Source organism: Capronia epimyces, assembly GCF_000585565.1.
Source record: "Capronia epimyces CBS 606.96 chromosome Unknown aczIQ-supercont1.5, whole genome shotgun sequence".
NCBI lineage: Eukaryota > Fungi > Ascomycota > Eurotiomycetes > Chaetothyriales > Herpotrichiellaceae > Capronia > Capronia epimyces.
The window spans coordinates 1201539-1228893 of NW_006912908.1; the positions used below are offsets into that span (position 1 = coordinate 1201539).

The window sequence follows — 27355 nt, forward strand, 5'->3', positions numbered from 1 at the left end:
AGCCAGCCATTCCCTCAAATGCAGTCTTCATTGGCTCCCCCAGCCTCTCAGCCTCTCAGCCTCTCAGCCTCTCAGCCTCCCAGCCTCCCTCCCATGATCTGGACCAGTCCCCCAGCATTTCCAGAGCCTAATGCTAAGGGTCTCATCGGTACAGCACCGCAAAGCCTCCTATGCCTTCCGTGCCTTTAGCAGACGATCTCGCAGATTCCCCAGCCACAATGCACCATCTCCCACAAGGACTCCAGTCAACCGCTCTCGCATTGAAGTATGCAACATTCTTAAACTGCAATTCCGCCAGCGACACTTTTGCGTGAGGCTTGAGGGGCTCATGTGCATCGTGGATTGGATATCGTTCCCGGTCCCGCACCACGGCATTCTGGGCTGGAGTGCTGGCCACCAGCTCGGAGATCTCGCTGGTGGCCTCCGTCGAACTTTGTCGAGGCCAGCCGCCAGAGCTATGATTAGAAGCCGTGGACACCGGAGAGTCGTTCTCTCGCAAGCTCTGTGAGTTGCTGCTGCCCATGCGCTGTAGGCGCTCTTGAGGCTTGACCGTCCGTGCAACGCTTTTATGTAACTTCTTTTTCGCCGTCGACGTAGATTTGACATCATCAAGACCGCCCGCATGTCCCAACGACAGTCGCTCGAGATCCCAGAAGCGCAACTCGGACGCTGCGTTGGCAAAAGCAAGGACCGGATGTAGATCAGGATGATCGGGTGACGGCGTCAACAGGCCGAACCGAAGGTAGAACTGCTCGACCCGCGGCGTCTCGAACTCAAGTAGTCTTTCATACAAGGGCTGATCTTGGTACTCTTCGGCAACCTCGACCTTGGTCACGCCCCTCGCGTCTTGATACACCCGGCGCATGAATCCGTTGCGTGTGTCTAGGAACTCCTCTATCTTAGGCGCGGTGATCGCATCAGGAGGAGGAATTCCGGCGTCGAACCCCGTGATCTTCCAGAGCACTATTTTATCTTCGCCTGCCGCCTTGGATATGATGAGATTGCCGAAGAAGCGGGCGCAGTCCACAAAATTGGAGTGTATCCCCGAACTGACAAAGTGCGGGTAGTAGACGGTGAATACTTCATGAGCACTTCGCTTCCTGCCTTCCGGCGAGATTTGCTGCCAGAAGGCAGAATCATCGGCCAGATCGGGGATTGTCCACACACAGATGCGTTGATCATGGCCCCCCGTAACCAAATATCGCCCGGAGGGGTGCCATGAGACAGTGAGCACGCCTTCGCAGTGTCCGGTTGCCTGGCCGCAGATGATGATGGTGGGGGATTGGTGTGGGTTGGAATGTCGTCGTATATCCCAGATTCGAAGGCTCTTATCCATTGAAGCGGTGGCGACAATCCAGGGGTAAAGAGGATGGGTTGCCATATCGTTGATCGTGCCATGTCCGTGACCAGTCAATGTCTTGAAAAGTTCTCCGTCAACGGCATTGATCACCTTCAGTTGACCTGATCCCCCGGCCACCGCCAGCAAGGGCATCTGGGGGTCGATGTAGCACCACGAGCAAGAATTCAACCCGGGGGAGTCTGGATTGTTGGTTTCCTGTTGGTCCACCATTTCATGCAGCATGGTCATGACGGCACTGTTTTGAGCCGACAGGCGCCCGATGAAGACCTTTCTCTGGGCGACCACGGCAAAGATGGGCTCTTCCGTGGCGGCATTCGAATGCGGGAAGAACTTGACGTCGTAGAACGCAAAGCGGTCGGTTTCGGGGGGGGTCCTGAATTTGTGCTTCAGCTTGGGAAGCATGAAGGACTCTTTCGAGTGGTATTGAGAAAGCATTTTTAGAGCAAGCCGTCGAGGCCAGACAGACTAACGCGCGTTGGCGGAAGCCAGCAGAAGGCGTGCAGAGAACAAGCGGACGACCACGGTGTCAGTTGTCATTCATTCATGTTCGCGGCAAGCCAGTAGACGCGCCTCTCGTCGCTTGAGCAGGGCCCGGTCGAGCATTTCGCATCGAGGCAAAGGTTGTTTCACTGCTGTTCGTAACGCGACCTTGAGGCAGCTGGTTCTGGATTGACGCCCAAGGCTGTTCAGGGTTCAGGGAGGTTGACTAGGGAGTACGGAGTATGGTGAAGTTCAAGCGGTGGTATTGTAATGACACATGTAAGATCCAATACACAATCTGACCTGCCCGGTTCTTGGCGTCATTCTTTGCTGCATCCGATCCTGTTGAACATACATCGTCCATCGTCCATCGTCCATCGATGCATGTAAGGTACCTACCTCTCGTCCCTGTCCTTCGCACCCAGGTTCCAGTTGTCACCGCAACGAAGACAGACCCAGAAATGGCAAGCTGTCTCAGTCTCGGCCGCACCTAGTACCTCCTTCGCCCTAGGTCTAAGTCCCCCCAGAGTTCTTCCTCGCCATCATGGCGACAGCGCCGCGCTCCCACCGCTCACCAGACCAGAGCAAGAAAGATCTGGAGCGGGAATTCTTGTCCCCGCCGACCACATTCAGTCCGGAATGGCTGAACAAACTTCAGCAGCGGTGGGACTATCAATCGCCAGACTACACTGAACTATGCCAACTAGCCCCTACGCAAACTAGGACTATTACCCGCTTCACACGTGAAGGCCTTGCAGGCAGAGTGACCGGCTACAAACAGGTTACGATTCCTGCCTCCAGCGCGACTGCAAAGACTTCCACTTCGCTTCTACGCAGGCCAGCAAGTCGAGCCGACTTTGTTCGCGGGGCTGCTGGCTATATGCCCTTTGCTCCGGGTGGATTGGACGGCGTTGATGCGATCCAGGCCTACGAGGATCAAACACGGCTTGAGGAGGAGAATCAACCCTCCAAAAAGAAATCCGGCGCTCTCGACAAAATCATCAACTTTGGTGCGCAAGGTGGCTTGCTGGAGATTCCACCAGGGTTTGCGCGGGGTTTGAAGTTCACTGAAAAGAAACCCTCAGAACAGCAGGAAGCCGAAGAAGTCCAAGACACCTTGCAAGAGGAAGATGCCGAAGTCGCTGCTACGCTCGAAAACGGCCAGCCAAACGCGGACAGCACGCTCCCGCTCAAGGGTGATGCCGCGAACAGTGACGACGGAGATGAAGATGCCGAATTGGATGACTTGTTACCGGTTGAGTTTCCGTCTCTCGAGCCTCACGGCGGACTGCTGTCCACGTCGACCAAGAAGCCCTCTAGGGAATGGGCTCACGTGGTTGATGTGAACAAAGACATTCCCAACTTCCACGAATTGGTACCCGACATGGCTCGAACGTGGCCATTTGAACTGGACACTTTCCAAAAAGAGGCCGTATACCACCTTGAGAGTGGCGACTCGGTGTTCGTGGCAGCACATACGTCCGCTGGAAAGACCGTGGTGGCCGAATACGCCATTGCATTAGCTGCAAAGCATATGACAAAGGCCATCTACACCTCTCCCATCAAAGCCCTGTCCAACCAGAAGTTCCGAGATTTCAAAACTGTCTTCGACGATGTGGGCGTCTTGACAGGCGACGTACAAATCAACCCCGAGGCTAGTTGCCTCATCATGACCACCGAGATCTTGAGGAGCATGCTCTATCGTGGTGCTGACCTCATCCGAGATGTAGAGTTTGTGATTTTCGACGAGGTGCATTATGTCAATGACCTGGAACGAGGCGTGGTTTGGGAGGAGGTCATCATCATGTTACCGGAACACATTACTTTGATTCTTCTCTCTGCAACTGTGCCCAACACTTACGAGTTTGCTTCTTGGGTCGGCCGCACCAAGAAGAAGAACATTTATGTTATCTCAACTCCCAAGCGGCCTGTTCCCTTGGAGCACTACCTTTGGGCAGGAAAGGAGATGTACAAGATCGTCGATTCGGAGAAGCGATTCCTCCAACAAGGCTGGAAAGCGGCCAATGATGTCTTGTCCGGGGTTGACAAGGCCAAGGAGCAGAAAGCCATCGAAGCACAAGTGGCAAGTCGCGGTGGAGCCTCGCAGCGAGGAGGTCGTGGGCAGCAGCCTCGTGGCGGAACAAATCAACGCGGCGGACCAAACCAGCGAGGACGCGGCCAAGCAGCCAATCGGGGTCAAGGTAATATTGCACGAACCGGACGAGGAGGGGGCAGAACGACGGCGGCGCAGGACCGAAATCTTTGGGTTCATCTCGTCCAGCATCTGCGCAAACAGAACCTCCTCCCGGCGTGTATCTTTGTGTTCTCCAAGAAGCGATGCGAAGAGAATGCAGAATCTCTCTCCAACCAGGACTTTTGCACCGCCACCGAGAAGAGCGCGATCCACATGACGATCGAGAGGTCTCTTGCCAGATTGAAACCGGAAGACCGCGTCCTACCTCAGATCCGGCGATTGCGGGAAATGCTGGGTCGGGGTGTGGCTGTTCATCATGGTGGTCTCCTGCCGATTGTCAAGGAGATTGTCGAGATACTGTTCGCAAAGACTTTGGTAAAGGTCCTGTTCGCAACAGAGACCTTTGCAATGGGTCTGAACCTTCCAACACGAACAGTGGTGTTTTCAGGGTATCGCAAGCATGACGGCCGCGACTTTCGAAATCTCCTGCCGGGTGAGTACACTCAGATGGCCGGTCGTGCAGGCCGTCGCGGTCTTGACACGGTCGGTACTGTCATCCTTGTCACGCCGGGGAAGACGGAAGCGCCCCCTGCGGCCGAATTGATACAGATGATGACGGGCCCTGCCACCAAGCTGCGTAGTCAGTTTAGGCTCCACTACAACATGATCCTCAACCTGATGCGAGTGGAAGCATTGAAGATCGAGGAAATGATCAAACGCAGCTTTTCCGAAAACGCCACGCAAGCTTTGTTGCCACAACACGAGAAAGAAGTGGCGCTATCTCAAGCAAACCTGGACAAGATCAAACGTGAGCCTTGCGACATATGTGACATTGACTTGGAAGCGTGCCACGAAGCAGCCATGAGGTACGAACAACTAACCAAGGAACTCCACATCAAACTACTCTCCTCGCCAGTGGGCCGTCGCCTATGGACAGCACGAAGATTGATCGTGTACAAGAAGGTGAGGGTGATAATGGTCCCGATTTGGCAAGCTGTTGCTCATTGGTCTAGGAGGGTATCCGCAAGGTCGGCATCTTGCTCGAGGACGGAATACGAGGAGGCCCATATCCGCATTTGACCGTTCTGGAAATATCCGACCCGGAGACGAAGCGGTCGACCCGAGACCTGCTGCCCTACCTCCCACGTCTACGCATGATGTTTACTCCGTTACCCGACCAAGCCTCGCAGGTGAAATGTGGACCCACGCAGGTGTCGTTGGACGACGTGGAATGTGTTAGCCAAACAATTGTCAAGGTCAGAGGCCCTCAATGGTACATCAAAGTCGCGAAAGGTAATACTTACTATATCTGCCATACAGGTTGATTTGCGATCGTTACTAAACTCCCACACAGTGCAGAAGAGGTTTGCAGAAGAGGACTTTGTCACTCTCTACTCGTCATGGATTTCCACGGCTTGGGACGAGCAGGACTGGGGCAAAGTTCACGAGTTGCAGGTCCGTGAGTTGCTGGTTGAGCGGACGAAGATGGCGCAGATTGTGCAGACTGCACAGTGTCTCGAATGCCCGAACTTCTTGAAACATTACGGCATGCAGCACGACGAGTGGCTAATCAAGGAAAACATCGAGTCATTGAAGATGTTGATGTCCGATCAGAATCTGGCCTTGTTGCCGGACTACCAGCAGAGAACCGAAGTCCTGAAAGACCTGGGCTTCATCGACGAGCAGGCTCGAGTCCAGCTCAAAGGAAAAGTGGCCTGTGAAATCCACTCGGCCGACGAGTTGGTGCTGACGGAACTTGTTCTGGAGAACGTCCTGGCATCGTAAGTGCACCGAGGTGTCTGTCGGTACGATAGCGAGAAAGGGCCATGATGCTGATACCGTCCAGGTTTGAACCCGAGGAGATTGTCGCTCTGCTTTCTTCGTTCGTCTTCCAGGAGAAAACCGACAGCGAGCCGCAGCTCAGCGAGAACCTCAAGCGCGGGAAAGAAGCCATCATCGAGATTGCAGAGCGAGTCAACCACTACCAGATCCTGCATCAGGTCATCTTGTCATCCGATGACGCCAACGATTTTGTCTCCCGACCCCGATTTGGACTGGTCGAAGTTGTGTACGAGTGGGCGAGGGGAATGTCGTTCAACCGCATCACGGACCTGACGGATGTGATGGAGGGGACGATTGTGAGGGTGGTGACGAGGCTGGACGAGACGTGTCGCGAGGTCATGAGTGCGGCCAGGTTGATTGGAGATCCGGGACTGTACCAGAAGATGGAGAAGGCCCGGGAGATGATTCGACGAGATGTCGTGTTTACCGCGAGCCTGTACATGTGAGGGGCCATGATCCGATAGATGTGTGGCCGAGCGGTCAGGTCAGAGATCAGAGATCAGAGATGGCATGGATGAGATGTAGGGGGTCAGAGAAAGCGCCTGCAGTCGTTGAGCTCTGAGACGAGCCCGCCGCTTGTGTAGTCGGTCGTACGCCTATTCCAGACCTCTTGTGCATCCATACGACGGATACTGGATTCCGTATCTATCTCTCTTGCTGTTGAACGGTCCGTGGAGGTGTCAGCAGAGCGGGCTACTGTAGTGTCCGGGCCGGATACGGCGTACATACAGCACCCGTCTTCCCATCTTCCCCTCATGACTCATCCCTGGACCTGGACCTGGACCTGGACCTTCTGTTTATTCAGCCGTTTCTTTCTAATTAGACGACGGACGATCGAGACCGAATTGCCCTGGACCGGACTGACCTGACTAATAGCACAGTAGGTGTTGGGTTTAGGGTTAGGGTTGGGCTGGGGATACATAAGTCGATCTAACTACTCCGTACAGCACCAGGCAGGATCAGTATCTATCTACTCGTTTACTCCTCCCTGCTCTCTATTCACTGTTCACAGTTCACGGTTCACGGTTCACTGCCCACGGCCCACCTCGATCAATGGCCACTCCAACACCACCCGTTCGCCTCTCCACGTCTGACCATTTGCTCGTCTGCACGGCTTGCGGGGCACAGTACGACGTCGACGAGAAGACGGGCAAGGACGAATGTCGGATTTGCGATGTATGTAAGGTACCTACTGTGTCATGTGTGATTTTATACTTTATATTCCGTACTGGCACAGAACCTCTCTCTATATTCGATCATGTCTTTATACCTATACCTCTATATTTCTATTCGATCATGCCTTTAACCTCCTCCACTACAGGACCCAAGACAATTCGTCCCCGAGACCGGCCAGTCGTTCACGACGCTCGCCAACCTCCAGGCCGGCAACTACAAGAACGTCTTTGAGCCGTGTAAGCAGAACGGCAATGTCGTTGAAATCTGGACGGAGCCCAAGGTACGTAACATGTACGTATGTAGTATGTATGTTAGGGCATATCATGCAGGGCCCATCCATCATACAGGGCACATCATGGCCTATCATGCATGGCACATCACGTCCCTCTCCCAGGGCAGCATCTCGCCGACGTGGCCGCGACGAGAGTGTGTGGCACCATCTCCCTACCATACCTCCAGAAACGGGGTCTGCGAGAGTGTGTGGCACTATCTCTCTACCTCCAGAAACTGGGTCTGCGAGTGAGTGAGTGTTCGAAGCGTGTCGGGGAACGAACCGAACGACCTGAATGGATCTCGGATGCTGTGAACCGGTTCCATGCGGCACCCAGACTCGTCCTGTCCACTGTCCACTGTCCACTATACACTATACACTGTGCACTGCCTACTGTCCACTCCCACTGTCCACTATACACTATACACTGCCCACTGCCACTGTCCACGACGCACTGCTGACCGCCCGTCGGTGTCTAGTTCGGTATCGGCCAGCGTGCGTGTCTGATCCAGACGCCGCATGGCAATGTGCTTTGGGACCTGGTTGCCTATTTGGACCAGGACACTGTGGACAAGGTATGTCTGTGATGATTTGTTTGATTGATCTTGACATTCTTATCCTATCCAATCCAATCCCTATTTTGGGTTACTTTGTTCTGCTCTGTTCTGCTCTGCCCTGTTCTTTTATTACCTATACATCACCTATGGCTATTGTATGTCAGATACATACCCAGTCTGCGTGCTGGTGGTTTACTGTCACTACGGCCAGGTGATGGTCACGCTGACTCGATCCATGGACAACCAGATCACAGAATTAGGCGGGTTGAAGTTCATCATCATTTCTCATCCACATTTCTACACGTAAGTCAAGTGCGGGCGGGCGGTTGCGAGAGAAACAGGCCCCTAAGCCCCTGTCCAGGAGTCGGAGCCAGTTCCCGTTCTAACGACATTCCATTCCATTCCGGTTCCACCAGTTTCAATTCCAGTTCCTGTTGCTTTTCTAACAACCTTCTTGTCCCATAGGACTTGGGCAGACTGGTCCGCTACATTCAATTGTCCCGTGTACATGACCGAAGTCGACTCTGTCTGGGCAAACCGTAAAGACGCCCCGTCCGCGACATTGAAGTTGTTGAGAGATCCCACAACCGACCTTCTTCCGGGCCTCACCGCCGTCATCTGCGGAGGCCATTTTCCAGGCAGTATGGTGCTGCATTCCGCGCCACCCAACACTGCTCTGCCCACGCTTTTCGTCGCAGACACAATCTTCGCCGTGGCTTCGGCGCGGAACCCAGATCCGGGGAAGCGGCCGGATACCATCTCGTACCAGTTCCTGTGGAGTATTCCCAACATGATCCCCTTGCCGCCAGACACAGTCATGCAGATCTGGAAGGCGCTGAAACCGTTCGAGTTCAAGGCGACTTACGGCGTCATGGCGAAAATCAGCAATGTTTGTAAGTTGTCTCCCCTAGCATTGCGCCGGATCCTGAGGAGCAATATTAATGACCAGCTTGGGTTTGTGCAGTCGAAAAACCCGGCCAGACGCTTGGCCTCAAAGCAAGAGTCCTCCAGAGCGCCAAGATCGCTGTCAAGGCAATGGGATATTCTGATCACGGCATTTTCACCGAGGAGTTGTGATATGCTGACGAGGCTTTGATCTGTCATGCTAGTGCGGTAGCCGATGGTGGAGCTCATCTTCTTTCTCTGGTAAAGTGTAAGACTTGTTGGGGCTTGACGTGAAGTTTTCGTCAAAGCGTGACTCTCGAATATGATGTTGAGGATACTGATGGTCGGGGAGATTGAGTGTCCTCTTGCTCGGCTGTGAAGGATCTTCCACTGAAGGATCTTCCACTTCTTATACGAGGAGGACGGCATTCAGGCATCCGTCTCGACTGGGGTCGTTTGTGACCTGAGCATATTTGCCCCAGACAACCTTGCCGCCAGTGGTGACGAGCCCAAGCTCGGAAACGTTGACTTCGATCACGGTCCCTTTCGTCAAAACTCCCAGCTGCGTATAGAGGGGATTTTGCGGGTTCTTCTTGACACTGATAATGGGAAGCTGCACCGTCACTCCCAGCTCGGGATGCGTCACGTTCGCCTTCTTGTATCGCAGACCCATGGGCCTGATGAACCGCTCGTATTTGACAGGTCGTCGCGTAAAGTCGGGCCCGACAAAGGTCGGTTGGGTGATCATTCTTTTCCAGCTCTTCTTGGCCGTCTTCTTGCCAGTCTTGATCACCTTGAACATCTCCTCCTCGCTGATCCCTTTGACCTTCGGGAGCGGCACGGAAAACTTGGCCGCCTTCTCAGCCCTCTTGTTTTTGATCGCACTCGAGAGCGCCTTTGCATTGTTGGCTTGGGATCGGTCGAGCAGATAATTGGGAAGAGGGGTCGAAGAGGGTTCGTTGGGTGCTGCCGACTTGACATCTCGTTCTTCTTGCGCCTTGATGGCCTTCTTCATCTGGATCTTTTCCGCATGTCGCTTCTTCTGGTGTAACTTGGCTCTCAGCCCACGGAGGTTCTGGGCCTTTTCGGATTGAGCGTGGCCTTCTCTGGCCTCTCGCTTCCGCACTCGCTCGTCATGGTCCAGCCGCTTGCCATGCTGCTTGGTCCAGCGCTCGATATATTCGTTCTGGGGCATGGTGATTGATGTCTTGTCGTTTTAGCATCTACACCCGGTCGAAGTTGTTGGATTCGACGGCACATGGACGGGGAGTTTCGAGGCCCGGAAAAAGTAAAAAGTTGCAGCCCAGTCTCCGAAATCTCAGAGCGGTCACGTGCGCCAAGCGTCTCCTCAAGCGGCCGACTCACGTGCTCCGAGTCCTCTTGAACTTCGATACGCTGCAGTTGCTGCAACCACGTCCATGGAACTCATCTGCTTTGCAATCGGCAGCTCTCAAGGCGTGCGGCGGACTACTGACGCCTCGCATCAAGGTCCTGCTTGATGCACAGACGGCCGGAAGCTAATACACGCCAAAGAAATCAGTCTACGATCCTACTCTTTGACGAAGATCTCATCAGAGAGGCTCCATACCGCCGTCGTCGGCCGCTTTTTACGCAATGAAGATCTCCTCTGTGCATACTCACAATCACAGCTCCCGGAATGGCAGGGCTACACATACGGACTCTGTGCGCCGATGGTCAGAACCACCTGGAACGTACCCAGGTAACTACCTAGGAACCTACTCGGTACTGGCCGTGTAACGCCATTACATCGAGACAAAACTAGCCATAATAGGCATGGCCCATAGATAAGCGCAGGATGGAATATCTCCTCGCAGCAAAGCACAAAGCTGGTCACTTACTGGTTGCACGACGTCCCGCGGATCTTCATACCTCTGCAGTTGGATCTCGACTGCTTCAGGAGGCCACACCAAAAATGTAACATCATCGCGTCTGTCCGTTACTGGGTCCATAGCCTACTTTCTGTAAGTTGCTAACTTTCAAGGTATTTTGTGTCGTTGTTCCTTTATCTCTGCACGCTGTCATGTTGTACTCGTTTCTGCATTAGTTTTCAATGATTTGGAGGGCCCCTGCATGTGAAAGGGTCTATCATTGATCCACGTGTTCCCTGCGACACTATGGAAGATCGAAAAACGGACAGCCAGGGGATCCCGGAACGAATTGAAGAGCTAGACACTCAAAGAACGAAAGAGATTCTCCCTCCTTCGCCTCCCCCAACCGATGATAACCTATCCAACCCGGACGATGAAACCATTGAGATACCACTCCCACCCCCAACCACCATCCCAACACAGACACTGGATGTCGATCTGAAGACACCAGACAGCCATGTACCGAGAGATCCCAGGCTCATCAGACTAACGGGTGTCCATCCGTTCAATGTTGAGGCTCCTCTAACCGAACTATTCAACGAAGGCTTCCTGACCAGTCCGGAACTGTTCTACGTCCGCAATCATGGAGCTGTACCCCAGGTCAAGGATGAAGACATAACTGATTGGGAGTTCACGGTGGAAGGACAGGTGGAAAATCCCATGACCATATCGTTGAGGCAGCTCATGACGGAGTATGATCAAGTGACATATCCAATCTCGTTAATATGTGCAGGCAACCGGCGAAAAGAACAAAACATGGTTCGGAAGACTAAGGGATTTTCTTGGGGAGCCGCTGGCGTCTCAACAGCCCTCTTTACCGGTGTGGTCATGCTCGACGTACTCAAGAGAGCCAAGCCTAGGCGGAGGGCAAAGTACGTCTGTATGGAAGGCGCCGACAAGCTACCAAATGGATACTACGGCACCTCGGTCAAACTCAACTGGGCCCTGGATCCTAATCGAGGATTCATGCTGGCCTACAAGATGAATGGCGAGACTTTGAGACCTGACCACGGAAAGCCTCTGCGCGCCGTCATTCCCGGACAAATCGGTGGTCGCTCGGTCAAGTGGCTTAAAAGGCTCATTGTTACTGACAGCCCCAGCGATAATTGGTACCATATATATGATAACCGTGTCTTGCCGACCATGGTGTCGCCTGAGGAATCGGCAAACAACCCTAAGTGGTGGACAGACGAGAGATATGCCATTTACGATCTCAACCCCAACTCAGCCATCTGCTATCCTCAGCATGAAGAAAAGCTGCGTCTTACTGATGCATCTGGTGCGTACAAGGCGAGGGGATATGCATATAGTGGCGGTGGTCGACGCATAACACGAGTCGAGGTAACCTTGGACAAGGGCAAGACTTGGAGGCTGGCCGACATCGAGTACCCTGAGGATCGCTATCGCCAGGTCGACAGGAATTTGTTCGGTGGCCAAGTTGATATGTCCTGGCGAGAGACGTGCTTTTGTTGGTGCTTCTGGTCAATAGACCTACCAACGAGTGAGCTTTCTGCATCGAAGGACATCTTTGCCCGCGCAATGGACGAAAGTATGAATGTGCAGCCTCGAGATATGTACTGGTCCGTTCTGGGGATGATGAATAACCCATGGTTTCGCGTCACTATTACACCAGAAGCTGACTACCTCCGCTTTGAACACCCCACGCAACCGGCGCTCATGCCTGGTGGCTGGATGGAAAGGGTGAAGAAGGCGGGCGGAAACCTTGCAAATGGCTTTTGGGGTGAAAAGCTTGACGGTGAAAAGGAAGTACCACAGGAAGAAGGACAAAGCAAAGAGATCTCCATGGTCAAGGAAGGCTTGAAGAATCCAATAACTATCGACGAGCTGAGGAAACATGACAATGAAGAGAAGCCCTGGTTTATTGTCAAAGGTGAAGTGTACGACGGCACAGCCTTCCTCGATGGGCACCCGGGAGGGGCGCAGAGCATCATTTCGGCGGCAGGACTTGATGCCACTGAAGAGTTTATGGCAATCCACAGCGAGACCGCCAAAGCCATGATGCCCAAATACCACGTTGGCTCCTTGGATGATGCCGCAAAGACTGCTCTGACTGAGGGCGGCTCCGAGGCTGATCAGTCTGGGAAACCCTCGGAAACCTTCCTGAACCCGAAAGCATGGAAGAAAGCTGTTCTACACGAAAAGAAAACCGTTTCTTGGGACACACGCATCTTCACCTACAAGCTGGAGCATCCACAACAGCGTCTTGGACTCCCTGTTGGACAACATCTAATGGTCAGGCTTCGAGACCCCGCCACCCGGGAGGCCATTATTCGCAGCTACACGCCAATTTCCGAGATCAACGATCAGGGCTACATGCAAATGTTAGTCAAAGTATACCTTGCTGATGACCGCGGCAAAGGAGGAAAGATGACCCAAGCGATGGATGCGCTTCCAATTGGCCATCCTATTGAGATGAAGGGACCCATTGGGAAGTTCGAATATCTAGGGAACGGCGACTGCCTTATCCAGGGTAAACAAAGACACGTCAAATCCTTTGTGATGATTTGCGGTGGGAGTGGAATCACTCCCATCTACCAAGTCTTCCGCGCTGTGCTTCAAAACCCGAACGACAGAACACGCTGTATTATTTTTGATGGCAACCGATTGTACGAAGATATCTTGTGCAAGGAAGAACTCGACGTGCTTTGGAAGGGAAACGAAGACAGATGCCGGATCTTACATACTCTCACGAAACCGCCCGACGACTGGACCGGCCTTCGAGGAAGGATTACAGGACAGTTGGTCCAGGACAATTGTACACAGACGGAAGATACGCTGGTGTTGATTTGTGGACCGGGAGCGCTGGAAAAGACCATGCACAAGGCTCTTCTGCAGCAAGGATGGAGCGATGAGCAATTGATGTTCTTTTGATGAGTAGCCAGGACCTGAGCATACCTATAGGTACCTAGGTAATAGTAGCATTTGCATTGCGAAGGACGGGATTCGTGGAAAGGGGGCAAAAATACCGGGTTACAATACATAACCAAGCTAGTGGCCGGCTCGAGGTCTGGGCGTGGCAGCCTATCTCAACGTCGGTTCACCACTCACATGGCTCCTAGGGCATATCTCTGTGCTCCATCCATTGTCCTTATCTCGGAGAAAGGCAGACATGTTTGAGGCCGTGGAAATGCTGATCTCATCATCCCATGCGCCTCCTCAGCCCTACAGTTGCCGGGGCCTCAGGGCTCCTGAGGCCGCGACTTAAGTTGCGTAGTCGTTCTCCGCGGCATGAGCCTTTTCCAATAGGGCCAGCATTCGGTTGGCTGAATGGTCGGTGTCTTCCTCCCCGCGGACTCGTGCTGTGCAGGGGTGGAGCTCCGGAGGCGTACAAGACATGGCCCTTCATCTATCGGTCGTTTATCGAACCATCTCTTGTCGGTCGTCTGGCGTTCTGTGTTTCTAGATGGCAGTGAATCTGCATGGTCAGTGTTGTAGATGTTGTGTTGTGATTGACCTCGTTACAGGCAATTCCTGAGACGTTGCAGAGGCAAGCCCTGAGACCGTCATAGCAGCATGTCGTGGCCATCGTCCTCACCTAGCGTGGCTATCCGCAAGGCACCTGCCGGAGCGGAAGTGAATGGAGAGGGTTCGCCGAGGCAGAGCTCGAGGCAGAGGGTCGTTGTCGTCGGGTTAGGTATGGTTGGTATCGCTTTTCTGTGAGTGTCTGATCCAGCAGGCTTCGGTCTCAGTCTTAGCATTGAGCTGATGGGGTTCTCGCAGGGAGAAACTGTTAAAGCTAGACGCCAAACGAGGAGAATACGAGGTCGTGGTTATCGGAGAAGAGCCACATCTTGCATACAACCGCGTTGGTCTGACAAGCTTCTTTCAGCACCGACAGGTCGAGTCTCTCTACCTCAGCCCAGAATCCTGGTATAAGGGCCATCCGGCCGGCTCCTTCAGCTACCACCTCAACACTCGTGTCACTGAGATCAAACCACGAGACAAGGTGGTAATCACCTCCAAAGGAGATACCGTGCCCTACGACATCCTCGTTCTGGCCACGGGTTCTGATGCAGTCCTCCCAAAGCACACGCCCGGGCACGATGCCAAGGGCGTATTCGTCTACCGAACAATTGAAGATCTTCAAAAATTGATGGAATTCTCTGCCACGGTGAAGGGAACGACAGGGTGTGTCGTCGGTGGAGGCCTCTTAGGTCTTGAGGCGGCCAAAGCCATGATGGACCTGGAATACTTCAAACAAGTCAAGCTTATTGAAAGAAACCGATGGGTTCTGTCGCGCCAGCTGGATGCTGATGCGGGCAACATGGTTGTTGAGCTGATCCACCGGCTTGGACTGGATGTTATGCTTAGCAAGCGGGTTGGCAAGATCCTGACCGATGCCAGCAACGCTGTCAAAGGTATCATTTTCGAGGATGGTGAGGAGATGGATTGTTCCTGCGTCATGTTCGCCATCGGAATCAGAGCCAGAGATGATCTGGCCCGAAGCGCTGGTGTGAAATGCGCCGATGGAGGAAGCGGCATCATCGTGGACGATTCTTTGAGGACCAGTGATGCAAACATCTACGCCATCGGTGAATGCGCCAGTTGGGAGAATCAGACTTTTGGTCTCATCGCACCCGGCATTGAGCAGGCTGACGTTCTCTCATTCAATCTCACACAAGCCAAGGTGCACAGTGCTCGGGCTTTCAAAAGGCCAGATCTGAGCACCAAATTGAAGCTCCTGGGTGTAGAAGTGGCCAGCTTTGGAGACTTCTTTGCGGACCGAGATGGACCGAAAGATCTACCCAAAAGACACGTGAAGCGTGAAGAGAAGGAAGAAGCTGCTGGCCAGGGTAGGGTCAAGAGTCTCACGGACAAGCCGCCTCCTCCGGCCGTCAAGGCATTGACTTACAGGGATCCCTTCCAAGCCGTCTACAAGAAGTATTTGTTCACCATGGATGGCAAGTATTTGCTGGGAGGGATGATGATTGGTGACACCAGGGACTACGTGAAGTTGGTTCCCATGGTCAAGAACAAGAAGGCTCTGGATGTTCCACCTTCCCAGCTGATCATCGGCGCATCGAAAGAGGGCGACGAGTCCGCTGACGACCTGACCGACGATACGCAAATCTGCTCTTGCCACAACGTAACCAAAGGGGACGTGGTCGGAGTGGTCAAGGATGGGTCCTGCAAGTCAATTGGAGAGGTCAAGTCTTGCACCAAAGCCGGGACAGGCTGTGGCGGTTGCATGCCTCTTGTTCAGTCCATCTTCAACACGACTATGAAAGAGATGGGCAACGAAGTCCTGAACCACCTGTGTCCTCATTTCCCCCTTTCCCGGGCGGACCTGTACAACATCATCTACGTCAAAAAGCTAAATGAGTTTGGGGAGGTTATGCGAGAAGTCGGAAAAGAACCCCACAGTCTAGGTTGCGAGGTTTGTAAACCGGCCATCGGATCTATTTTGAGCGGCTTGTCCAACAAGCACGTCATGGACCGAAAACTCCACGGCCTCCAAGATACCAACGATCGCTATCTGGGAAACATCCAGCGCAACGGCACCTTCTCTGTCATCCCGCGAGTGGCTGGCGGAGAGATCAGCCCTGACAAGCTGATTGTCATTGGCCAAGTTGCACAGAAGTATGGGCTGTACACCAAGATCACGGGCGGGCAGCGCATCGATATGTTTGGTGCAAAGAAGCAAGATCTGTTGGACATCTGGTCCGAGCTGGTTGCCGGAGGCATGGAGTCGGGCCACGCCTATGCCAAATCTCTCCGGACTGTCAAATCGTGCGTAGGTACGACGTGGTGCCGTTTCGGCATTGGTGACTCTGTCGGTCTGGCGGTGAGGTTAGAAGAGAGATACAAATCGATCCGAGGGCCTCATAAGATCAAGGGAGGAGTGTCCGGATGTGTGCGCGAGTGCGCCGAAGCCCAAAATAAAGATTTCGGTTGCATCGCCACTGACAAGGGGTTCAACATTTTCGTTGGCGGCAACGGGGGAGCAACACCAAGGCATTCTGAGCTGCTGGCCAAGGATGTCCCGCCGGACGATGTGATCCCGATCCTCGACCGTTACCTTATGTTCTACATTCGAACAGCAGATAGGCTGCAGAGGACGGCAAGGTGGATTGAACAATTGCCGGGGGGCATTCGATACCTCCGGGAGGTCATACTGGAGGACAAGCTCGGCATCTGTGTTGAACTAGAGAAACAGATGCAAGAACTTATAGGGACATTCTTCTGCGAATGGACAGAGACGCTGAGGGACCCGGAGAAACGCAAGGCCTTCCAACAATTCGCCAACTCTTCGGAGAATCGAGAGCCAGCCGTTGAGAAGGTGGAAGAAAGAGGCCAATCTCGACCTGCATACTGGCCCAAGGAATCTGTCCATACCGATTTCAAGGGCACCAGATGGACCAGCCTCGCTTGGCAGCCGATGGTTGAGGCAAAGAATTTCGCCACTGTCGAGACGGGATCATCACAAACTGTCCTCCGCGGCGACACGCAGCTGGCGATCTTCAAGTTGAAGGGCAAATACTACGCCAGTCAGCAGATGTGTCCGCATCGGAGGACGTTTGGGCTTTCCGACGGGCTGGTGGGTGAGAATACCGCGCCCGACTGCAAGGAGAGTAGACTCTATGTCAGCTGTCCGTATCACAAGAGGAACTTCCAGCTCAACGGCGAGGTCAACTTCGACCAGAAGGACGCCGGTGCAGGGTCATGCTCGACCGACAGCAGCATGTCCGTTGCCACCTTCGAGGCGGAGGAACGAGAAGACGGATGGGTCTATCTCAAACTGCCTCCAGTTCAAGAGCTCGACGATGTGCTTGGAACGAGTAAGTGGACGGTGAAGCAGGCGGAGGAATCGAACCCATTTGAGAGCCTGGACAAGAAATTGGGATTCAACAAAGGGCTGCGTCCGACAAGGACGGTTGGCGCAATGCCAGGCACAGGCAACGTGATGGCGACACGGGCTGCGGGTGTTGCAGCGCAAAGAAGGATTGATTGGTGATTGTATTGGCGACGTACTCTGTACTAATTAGTAGTTCAAGTTGTACGGAGTGAGTGAGTACCTACGAGTGTACATCTGTTTATCCGTATGGCGTACGGAGTACGGAGTACGGATACTATGCAGGGATTCAGGACTGTGGGAGGCTGAAGGCTACACAGCCACAGCTGGACACGGACGGTGGAGGGTGGGTGGCGTGAGATGGGTTGGTATACGTATATTTTTATGATCATGGTCGCCCGACTATTAAATATTGATACGCAGTACTGTTTCCTCTGGAGGGACTGTTCCGTTCGCTTCCCTTCAAGTTCGCCTCCAATTTTGCTGCCACTCTGTCCAAAGGATACCATACGTACCCGTTTCAACTTGTGACTCGACTCGGATCTCTTATTATTAATCGACTACGAATTCCCTTCGACTTCGACGGAATGTGGCCAGTCTGTCCTTGACCGTCTCACTCATTCGGTCTTGGATCACACAGCCCATCACTTGGGCCGGTCTTTGGTTTCTCTTTGTACAAACACCAAATACATCCTTCTGCTCGACGTCTCAACTGTTGTCTACGCCCTGCGGCCACACCGCCAGCATGCGCCTCCAACACGCCTCGCAGTTCTTCCTTGCCTTCTACCTCTTCTTGCGGCCACACTGCGTCGGGGCAGAACCGCAGTGTGCCATAGACCCGAACTCGATCGTTTCCGATGCCTGCACCTCCTACTCAGACCTTGAAAGGCTCAACGCCGAATTAGGACCCTCCCTCGACGACTTGACCCAACATACCGATTTCTTCGCCTACTATCGCTTAAACCTGTACAACAAAGCCTGTCCCTTCTGGACAGATGAGAATTCCATGTGTGGCAATCGGGCATGTGCAGTGGAGACAATAGAAGATGAAAGCGCCGTCCCTCCGATATGGCGAGCCGAAGAGCTAAGTAAACTAGAGGGGGCGCGGGCCAAACACCCAGGGAGGGCACAGCGACGAGAAAGGCCGAGAGACCGACCTCTGCAGTATCAGCTGGGCGAGAATGTAGACGAGAGCTGCGTCCTTGAAGACGACGACGAATGTGACGAGAGGGACTACTGTATTCCCGACGATGAAGATGCTGCAGGGAAAGGAGATTATGTGAGTCTGGTCAACAACACCGAACGATACACCGGATACTCGGGCATGGGTGCCCGGCAGGTCTGGGACACGATATACAAGGAGAATTGCTTTTCTGCGGCCTCGCCCCAGACTGCGTCGTTGCGATCAAGGTCATCTCAGGCGGCCCAGAATCTCAAAAACGTGTTTCAAGAATATGGACGACAGCATGTGGATGACGGAGAAGACCTGTACCCGCTGGATGACGAATGTCTGGAACAACGCGCATTCTACCGGATCGTCAGTGGAATGCATGCCTCGATCTCGACCCATCTTTGCTGGGAGTTCTTCAATCAGACCACCGGCGAGTGGTTTCATAACGTTGACTGCTACAAAGAACGACTGCATACGCATCCAGAACGGATCTCCAATATCTACTTCAACTACGCCCTCCTGACGAGGGCGATGGCCAAGGCGAGGAAGCACCTCGGGTCCTACACGTTCTGCTCTTCGGATCCGGAGCAAGACTTTGAGACCAAGCAAAAAGTCCTCGCCTTGGCCGGCAAAGCCGCCGCAGGACCCCATACGTTTGACGAGACCGTTATGTTCCAGGATCCAGCTGTCATCGACCTCAAGGAGGATTTTCGAACTCGATTCAGGAACGTGTCGAAACTAATGGATTGCGTGGGCTGTGACAAATGCCGCCTCTGGGGCAAGGTGCAGACGGCAGGCTACGGTGCCGCTCTGAAGATTTTGTTTGAGTTCGACGAGAGCAAGAACGGGGAAAACCCACATCTGCGAAGAACCGAGCTGGTGGCACTTGTCAATACTCTGGCGCGTGTTAGTCACAGTTTGGACGCCATCCAAAAGTTCCGGCTCGCCGTCAACACCGGTGACTATGGCGTGCTGGACGTAAAGGGACCCCTTTCCGTGCCAGAAAAGCCAGGCGCCGAAGATCAGATTCAGGGGCGTGCAACAGACGAGGATACACTGGGTTTCGAGTCTGTGGACGATGGTCTCAACGACGATAGGGATAGAGACCCATTGCCGCAGCGAACCCTCTCGGAAGAATTCTGGAGTGAATGGGATTTGGTGTGGCGGGCGTACAGGATGGTTCTGCGCAGTTGGGTCGAGATGCCATTCAAGCTATTTGCCATCTTCGTGATGGAAATGAATCGGCTGTGGAACTACTGGCTGGGGATTCCTGTCCCTGACCGGTCCTGGGGTTTCCATTTTCCCACCAGAGATGAATTGTAACAACAGGAACAGGAAGAGGCCGGGGGCGTTGGGTGGACTCTTAGTCTTGATCGATCATCTTTTCAGCGGGCATGTTGCATAGCGATGGTGTCGGGTTTATCTGGGGGATAATACATGATAGACGCGAAGATCTTAATGCAGCTATCTGGCTGACTCGGCTTGTGTCAGTCACTCTCATTCGTCGGGCATTGGTCTATCCATGAAGGTGAAGGTGAACGCAGATATTGCTTCACCAAAGGACCATTTACCCTGTAGTATATAGTGATATACTGTATACCCCGAGTTGTCCGTTGCCCCTCGCAACCATTTCCGTCAACAATAGATTTGGTCGAACGCGTGTTTCAGCGCAACTCGACGAGTCGGCCGCCATGCCATGACTGATGATCTCTGCAAAGTGTTTCCTTGAGGACTGAAAGATGCTGCAGAATGTATCAGCGACGCCTTGCCCGGTCCCAGTCTCGGTGCAGCAGACGCAGCGCCACCGACAATCACGAGACTCCCTCCTGACCACCGACGACGACGCTACCGCCAACGTCGAGTTCACTTCGGCCTTTGGCGGATCCCTGCGGAACACTAGGCCACGGCGGCGATACACTGCGTTTGGAAAGAACAATAATGCCCCGGGGTTCGCGATTCATGAGGATGTTGAGCTGGGTCCCGGTGGTGGTGGTGGGAGGAAGACTGCTTTGGCGCAACCTGCTAGGAGGGCCGTCATCTCCCACGCAGCTCAGGCTCCGAACGCCGGAGATCACTCTACGTTGAAAGCTCAGGGTCACAATCATCCGAGTTTTAAACTGCCCTTCGCCTCAAAAGACGAGAGCCAAATACGCTATACACCGCGAGTGCCAAATGTGTCTCGCAGGCTCAGCGAAGTACCGCGAAGGCCAAACACCAGGACGGAGAGACCGCTGGTGTCCCTGCCTGAAGAGACCAGCCTGATGCTGACTTCCACAACCGTCCTTAAGCCGGCTCGGCGAGGCACGATTTACATCCCGAACGACGACACTACAATGCCGAGTATGTACATGGGAATCTTCAGTCCAATCAAAGACCTGGACGCCAGAATGGTGTCAGGGACGGCCGAGCCAGAAACTGAGATCACGGGCATTGCCGCGCAGATGGCGAAGAAGAGAAACACCCGGAGATCGATGATTGCGACGTCTCCGAAACGAGCTCCATTACACGTTTCAAGAAAGAATGTCCAAGGGAGTGCGACGGTGGAAGATCGATATGGTCAGGGGGGTGGCAAGGAGAACATCCCGCCTGGACACGGGGTAGCAGAAGACGAGAAATCGGCTGGAAGTACCTTGACAAAGTCAGAGCCGTTTGATCACAACCCGGTGCGCAATCGGGTACAACACTCTGACAACGGAGCAAAGAAGCCGTCAAAGTTGTATGAGGCAACAGCCAGCTCCATGGGAAGAACAACCGACAAAACATCTTTGCAGCGTTCTCGTGTAAAGCCTACCTGGAACTCAGGAGGTCCTCGAGTCAGACCATCTCATCTAGTTCCAGTCAAGAGAACACCTCCGAAGTCGGGCCCCAGTACGGAACACCAAGAGGAAATCCGCTTGAGGAGACCACCAGTCCCTACTCGATTCATCGTCCCAGGAGTCAAAACTGACCTGATTGCTGATGACTATCCAATACTGACGGAAGACCTGGCCACCCCCTCCATGTATGAGGATAGCTGGTTGAAGCATCAGGAGATTTCCATGACCCAGCTTGTCAACAACCTTTTTGGAGCATCTTCCTCGTGGTCGTCACCGGTCGAGGACTCGATGCTGCGGGTTCGCCTCCTCGAGAAGTATGGCGATGCTGAACTTGCTATGCTCTATAAGAGACTGCAAGCGGCGTTGCTGTTCGGTGCCCTGAGTGTTCCCACTGACATCCTGAAGGGAGCAGGACGTCTAAACAATGACATTGGGAGACGCAAGGCGTTTACAGATCTGTGGTTAGAGACATACAATTTGTCTTGTCTTCAGTCGGCCCTAGAGGTTGTGGTCGGCCGCCAGTGCCGAGTCTTCCTAGCTAGACAAAGTAGCGGAAACAGTGCCACTCGAGAAGCTTTGCAGCGGTTCATTGAGACGTTCTTGATCCGAAACGAAGACGGGATTCCGGATCAGATTGGCACAGATCGAAACTCCTGGTCTTACCAACGAACACTCCTTCGGAGCCTCATGCTTATCAAGCTTCTGGATATCACCAAAACCACTGCAAGTCAAATGACCAGGGGCTGCTTGTTTCAATCTTCCTCTTGCTACAAGGATTCTGTCGGCGTTGTCAGAGCCCTCCTCCAGCTACTCAATCCAAGTGCGGGAGAACCCATCCGGGCTCTGAGCCATATTGGATACACCGTCACACATTCACAATACCCTCTCGAGGAATATGATTACCAAATCGGCAACTTGGCGGTGGACCTACGGGACGGAGTGCGGTTGACGAGGCTGGTGGAATTGCTGTTATATCCATCGGCATCACAGTCTCTTGAGTACTCGGAGGATCCCAATGCAACCACAACGGTGCTACTGCCAACTGGAGAATTGCTATCTCTGACCGGAGAACAACCGGACTGGCCATTGTCTCAACACCTCAAGTTTCCCTGTATCGGTCGAGCAACAAAATTGTACAACGTCCAGATCGCCCTCAGCGCACTGCAAGGCGTCCGAGGAATGACAGCGCTGGTACAAGATGTGCAAGCTGCGGACATCGTGGATGGGTACCGAGAAAAGACCGTCAAACTGCTCTGGGGATTGACAAGCAAATGGGGTTTGGGCGGGCTTGTCGACTGGGATGATGTCGAGCGAGAGATCAAGAGACTTTGTCGAACCGCAGGCACCAAGCAAAACGACTTCTTCGACGTGTTGCACGACGAGGAGGGGCCTGCGCGTTACCAGATACTATTGAAGTCCTGGGCCCAAGCCGTCGCAAGCAAGCACGGATTGGTGGTTACGAATCTGACGACGAGTTTTGCTGACACGAAAGTGTTCGAGGCCATTGTGGAGGAGTACGAGAGATACATCATCAGTGACGCCGAGGCAACGAGAGGCCGAGCGCTCAGCGAACGACTACGAGGGCTCGGGTGCAGCGAGCAATTTACAGGTCTGTTTTCAGGTCCTCACGCGTCGCACAACCGTGGACATTTTTTTGACCGGGATTTCGTGCTGGCGGCACTGGCCTTTCTCTGTTCCAGACTCCTACAGCCGACCAAGGGGCCCAGAGCGGCAGTGACTATTCAGAGGGCCTGGAGACAGCACTGGGAGAGAGTGGTCGACTCACGAAAGTGTCGGTCGAAGATGCTGGCGGAGGGTTGTGCTGAGGTTGTCCGACAACGTCGACCAATCCAACTCGTTCAGACCAACGATGATGGCAGAGACACGGAGGTACGCAAGAAACCAGAGGATGAGCAGGTCAAACTGGCGCCTGACGCCACACAACAGCAATCTCAATGGGAGGCAGACGAGGAAGACATCTGGTTGGACCTGTGACCGCCAGGATGGGTCACGGACAATGTTGCACGGGCAGGGCGACACTGCTCTATGAGTGGTACTAGACTGCAAAGGTCATTGTGTCACTGGGAAAGAAAGGGGTGGAGTGGGCTCGAACAGCGCCCAAGCATGGTGAAGTGCCGAGAAGAAGATGCCCCCAACGGGGCTATTGGACGTACCTAAGGCTTGGAACGTTAATCTTGTAGACAGAGATGCCTGATGAAATGATGAATGATGCACGAACCTTGCAACTCGCTCTGAATCTCGTACAGAGCACGGATACGGAGCACAGGGTACGGCAGGACTGCTGTGCTGGTAAAAAGGGGCTTAGAAGGCCACCCCCCAGGGGCTCGGCGGCTACGTATCAGGGGCCCGGGAAGTCCCGGGACTCTATGCTGTATTTGGCCTGTGGTTGCGCCGCTTTTGTGACGCTGCCTGCGCTGCGCGGATCAAGAGATGCCTGAAGACACCTTGGTAGGTACGTACATACAGTAGTATGTATCTAGGTACATGTACGGAATACAGAGTACCTTAACCCTAACCCTACAGTATATGTCTCTCTGTTCCTCTTTCTCTGCCTCTCTGCTCCCTTTCTCCTCCGTCATCTTGCTTTGGCACATTCGCCATCCGAGCCTTATTTGGACCATCGCCCGTCGCCCAGACTCCGCTTGGGGTCCTGGTTTAGCGATCAACCGCTAGGAATCCCAGCCTAAGGGCTGATTGTGCTGCTCCCTCTACAAGCCAATGACACTTGGAGCGGAAATGGCTGTCCACCAACCGAACCCTGACCCCTCGGTGCCCCCTACCTGTGACCCTGTCGTGGTTTCTTCACCGGACCCTTTCTCGCTCGCTCCGTCTCAGGACAGGGAGCCTTAGCCCTAGGCACCGATGCATAGAAATGCAGCACGGAGCACAGGGTGCTGCAAGAGGTGGTGGCGACATCCACCTCCATCTCCCCCTCCCCCTCCCCGCGTTGGTCTTCCGAGCCGCAGCCGCCAGTTCATTCTGTGCTCTCGAGTCGCCAGTGACGGGTTTGTTCGACAATGTGGGCAATGAATGCATATGATAAGACTTGGGCTGGTTTGACTGGACTGGCCCAGACCACAATCCTGTCTTCGTGGTCCGTTCAAGCACCCCTGTCCAGTCTCTCGCCGCTGAAGAGGTGCAGGGGACATCCTCCTCGGTGGTCACAGGACGCCCCCTCCCCTCCCTCCCCTCCCTCCGAACGAACAGGCTACCCCTACCTGTTGGTTCACTATATTTGACCCCAGTCCTCCAAAATGTCCCGATGGTTTGGGTACGAGCGGTGTGTGGACTCCCCTTTCGATCAGACGCAGCTGTCGACATGCAGAGGCACCGGGCGGTCGTTGGAGGAATGTGGTTCGTGATACGCGACCCCTTGGTCTGCCCTGCCCTGCCACACTACTGTATCTACCGGATTCATGGCTTTCGCTCTTCACTCTTCAGGCTTCGCACACTTTTGTCCCTCGTGAGGAGTGAATCCTGGAGATTGTCATTCTTCACTTTGTCTTCTCAGGTGGGATCTTCAAGTCTTATTATTTTGCGGCGGTCCCGCTGGTGCCCACCTCGGATCAAGAGCTTTTCCTCTCTCAGATTACTGTCTTTATCGTTGTGCTACTGAACATGGCTTCGTCGCTGCCACCACCTATCTCCGCGCTTCCGCCAGAGATCCTCCATCAGATCCTGACATACCTTTCCGTCCCGACTCTCCTCATATTCGCGCGAACATCTCGGCAACATTACTCGGCCGCCTCTCGCGCCTTGCAAACCCTCCAGATCGCGATCCTCCCCCGGCGTATCCACGGTCTCCTAGCCTTTCTCAATTCGTCCCTTCTCGAGGAAACAGATGTCCTCTACGGAGAGCCAGACTACGATGTTCCCACTCCAAATCAAATCGTGGTCTCTTGCCCTCTTCCTGTACCACTGATCGGCAGCAAAGCGTCCAAACCGAAAAATCCAACCGAGCCACCTCCCACCCCGGCTCAGCACCGCGAGCAACTCTTCCGGCTCCAGGATGCTCTTGCCTGCTCCATCTTAACCACTTCCAGCCTGGTACATCTTCGTTCCTTGACCCTGCACATCTACACCATCACGTCCCCTTCCCTCCCGGAGATTCTTGCGACCTGTTTTCCCGATCTTCGTCACCTCCATCTGAACTTCAGTCACCCCTACCTCCACGACGCATGTTTACCAGCGCACTATTGGACATCATCTGAGTACCTGCGGGCCAGTCCGATCTGGGATGCCTTGGCCGGGATCGGTGACGAACTTGAATCGAGTGTAAAACTAATAAACCTAGAGAGGCTGACTGTCGAGCGCGCCGGCATCACGAGGACTCAGTTACAGAAATGGGTGGAAAGAAATCCCAGGTTACAGAGCCTAACGTTACGGAATGTCGCCGGCGTAGACGCAAGTTTTGTGAAGTGGCTCGGTGGTGTCAGCAGAGTGTCGTCGAGATCCGTCATGCTAAAGAGCCTTGCATTGGAACATTGCTCCTCTCTGACCCTCGGCACGGTTGAGGATTTCACGTGGCTTGATTCCTTGTTTGACATTGACGATGCTCAGACCCCAACGCACCAAGACCCAGATGCGACTTCGGCACTCCTAGTCTTGTCTTTGCAGGGCTCGAATGGCGTATCCATGCCTCCACTATTCACGTATCTCGAAACCAGGCGACCAGCTCTGCTTCAAATCACTCTACCAGATGGAAGACGCCTAACGGCTTGGGCTTCACCGACCTTCTCAAGACCAAGTCCTTCCTGCAGCAACACAGGCCAACAGCACCAAGCGCTCGAAGGACTTACAGACATGGCAGGAAATGGGCCTGACCGGAACGTCGATATTCACAGCAGCCACGGTATGAGTGCCGGTATCCTCGAGCCCGATGACCGTCACATACAAACAGAGCCCATGGGTACAGGAGGGTCGGGAGACGGATCGCCGGTTTCCTACCTTTGTACGATAACACGGGGGAATACACGACCTACTTACGACCACAGGTCCAGACGGCTGGTGACTATCGAGCCAGATACGAGATGACACAGCTCAAGAGCCAGTTTGGGCCGATGCAGGCCGAGTTGTAACTCGGTTGATTGGTCCCGTGGTAAGACATGTTTTTTACTGCGACGAGGGAGAAGTTTGGCTTTCTGAAAATTGAACGGCGGACGGTGGACGGTGGGTTTCTCGGGAGGAAAGAGAGTCCGATCTTGATCAAGAGGGAGGGCACATACAATAGACCAAGGTTTAGATAAAAGATAAATCTGTCTGAGTGTTCTTCCGGGGTTTCTTGCCTTTGTTTATCTCGCTGGCACCAACTAGTTGATGATACGACGCTAGATCTCGATGAAGATGGTTCACCAAGGTAAGAAGTGAGATATACAATTCGATGAAGATGGTGTTCACTAGAGTAAGAAGTGAGATATGCAATACGACATAAAGTACGGATATCATATACTATACACTATTTACTATACACTATACTATACCATATCATACCATACCATTCTACACCATAGACAGCAAGTAATTAGCGAGTTAAATCAACCGAACCGAACTATATGTAGTGCTCCGTGGATCTGAGGCTGAGTGTCGCACACACACACACACACACACACACACACACAGCACACAACCCACACACGCGCGCGCGCATATACACTACCTGCGGTACACTACGGTACACTACATGTAGAGTATAGTACATGTAGAGTATAGTACATGTAGAGTATAGTACATGTAGAGTATAGTACATGTAGAGTCTCGTCTTATGCTGATCTGATACTACTTTAGGTAGGTAGGTAGGTATGTAGATAGGTAGGTATGTAGATAGGTAGGTATGTAGATAGGTAGGTATGTAGATAGGTAGGTATGTAGATAGGTAGGTA

At 53.5% G+C, this 27355-nt stretch overlaps 10 protein-coding genes across 10 annotated transcripts; 8 read left to right on the top strand and 2 right to left on the bottom strand.

Annotated features, from left to right (window-relative positions):
* Positions 1-142: 142 nt before the first annotated feature.
* Positions 143-1795, bottom strand: A1O3_06365 (uncharacterized protein; the record flags this gene model as incomplete). Its single annotated transcript, XM_007736485.1, has 1 exon — positions 143-1795. One exon carries the CDS (start codon positions 1793-1795, stop codon positions 143-145), a length of 1653 nt encoding a protein of 550 aa, XP_007734675.1.
* Positions 1796-2384: 589 nt separating this feature from the next.
* A1O3_06366 (uncharacterized protein) lies at positions 2385-6322 on the top strand (the record flags this gene model as incomplete). Its single annotated transcript, XM_007736486.1, has 4 exons — positions 2385-4997; positions 5048-5327; positions 5389-5815; positions 5881-6322. The coding sequence occupies 4 exons, from the start codon at positions 2385-2387 to the stop codon at positions 6320-6322; spliced, it is 3762 nt and encodes a 1253-aa protein (XP_007734676.1).
* Positions 6323-6929: 607 nt separating this feature from the next.
* Positions 6930-7910, top strand: A1O3_06367 (uncharacterized protein; the record flags this gene model as incomplete). The annotated part of the gene is made up of 3 exons (XM_007736487.1): positions 6930-7052; positions 7198-7332; positions 7803-7910. 3 exons carry the CDS (start codon positions 6930-6932, stop codon positions 7908-7910), a joined length of 366 nt encoding a protein of 121 aa, XP_007734677.1.
* Positions 7911-8388: 478 nt separating this feature from the next.
* A1O3_06368 (uncharacterized protein) lies at positions 8389-8957 on the top strand (the record flags this gene model as incomplete). The annotated part of the gene is made up of 2 exons (XM_007736488.1): positions 8389-8773; positions 8845-8957. 2 exons carry the CDS (start codon positions 8389-8391, stop codon positions 8955-8957), a joined length of 498 nt encoding a protein of 165 aa, XP_007734678.1.
* A 217-nt stretch (positions 8958-9174) lies between these two features.
* A1O3_06369 (ribosome biogenesis protein n) lies at positions 9175-9960 on the bottom strand (the record flags this gene model as incomplete). The annotated part of the gene is made up of 1 exon (XM_007736489.1): positions 9175-9960. The coding sequence occupies one exon, from the start codon at positions 9958-9960 to the stop codon at positions 9175-9177; it is 786 nt and encodes a 261-aa protein (XP_007734679.1).
* A 940-nt stretch (positions 9961-10900) lies between these two features.
* A1O3_06370 (nitrate reductase [NADPH]) lies at positions 10901-13546 on the top strand (the record flags this gene model as incomplete). The annotated part of the gene is made up of 1 exon (XM_007736490.1): positions 10901-13546. One exon carries the CDS (start codon positions 10901-10903, stop codon positions 13544-13546), a length of 2646 nt encoding a protein of 881 aa, XP_007734680.1.
* Positions 13547-14188: 642 nt separating this feature from the next.
* Positions 14189-17630, top strand: A1O3_06371 (nitrite reductase [NAD(P)H]; the record flags this gene model as incomplete). The annotated part of the gene is made up of 2 exons (XM_007736491.1): positions 14189-14331; positions 14396-17630. The coding sequence occupies 2 exons, from the start codon at positions 14189-14191 to the stop codon at positions 17628-17630; spliced, it is 3378 nt and encodes a 1125-aa protein (XP_007734681.1).
* A 583-nt stretch (positions 17631-18213) lies between these two features.
* A1O3_06372 (uncharacterized protein) lies at positions 18214-19962 on the top strand (the record flags this gene model as incomplete). The annotated part of the gene is made up of 1 exon (XM_007736492.1): positions 18214-19962. The coding sequence occupies one exon, from the start codon at positions 18214-18216 to the stop codon at positions 19960-19962; it is 1749 nt and encodes a 582-aa protein (XP_007734682.1).
* A 416-nt stretch (positions 19963-20378) lies between these two features.
* Positions 20379-23450, top strand: A1O3_06373 (uncharacterized protein; the record flags this gene model as incomplete). The annotated part of the gene is made up of 1 exon (XM_007736493.1): positions 20379-23450. One exon carries the CDS (start codon positions 20379-20381, stop codon positions 23448-23450), a length of 3072 nt encoding a protein of 1023 aa, XP_007734683.1.
* Positions 23451-25094: 1644 nt separating this feature from the next.
* On the top strand, positions 25095-26554 carry A1O3_06374 (uncharacterized protein; the record flags this gene model as incomplete). The annotated part of the gene is made up of 2 exons (XM_007736494.1): positions 25095-26328; positions 26379-26554. 2 exons carry the CDS (start codon positions 25095-25097, stop codon positions 26552-26554), a joined length of 1410 nt encoding a protein of 469 aa, XP_007734684.1.
* Positions 26555-27355: the final 801 nt, after the last annotated feature.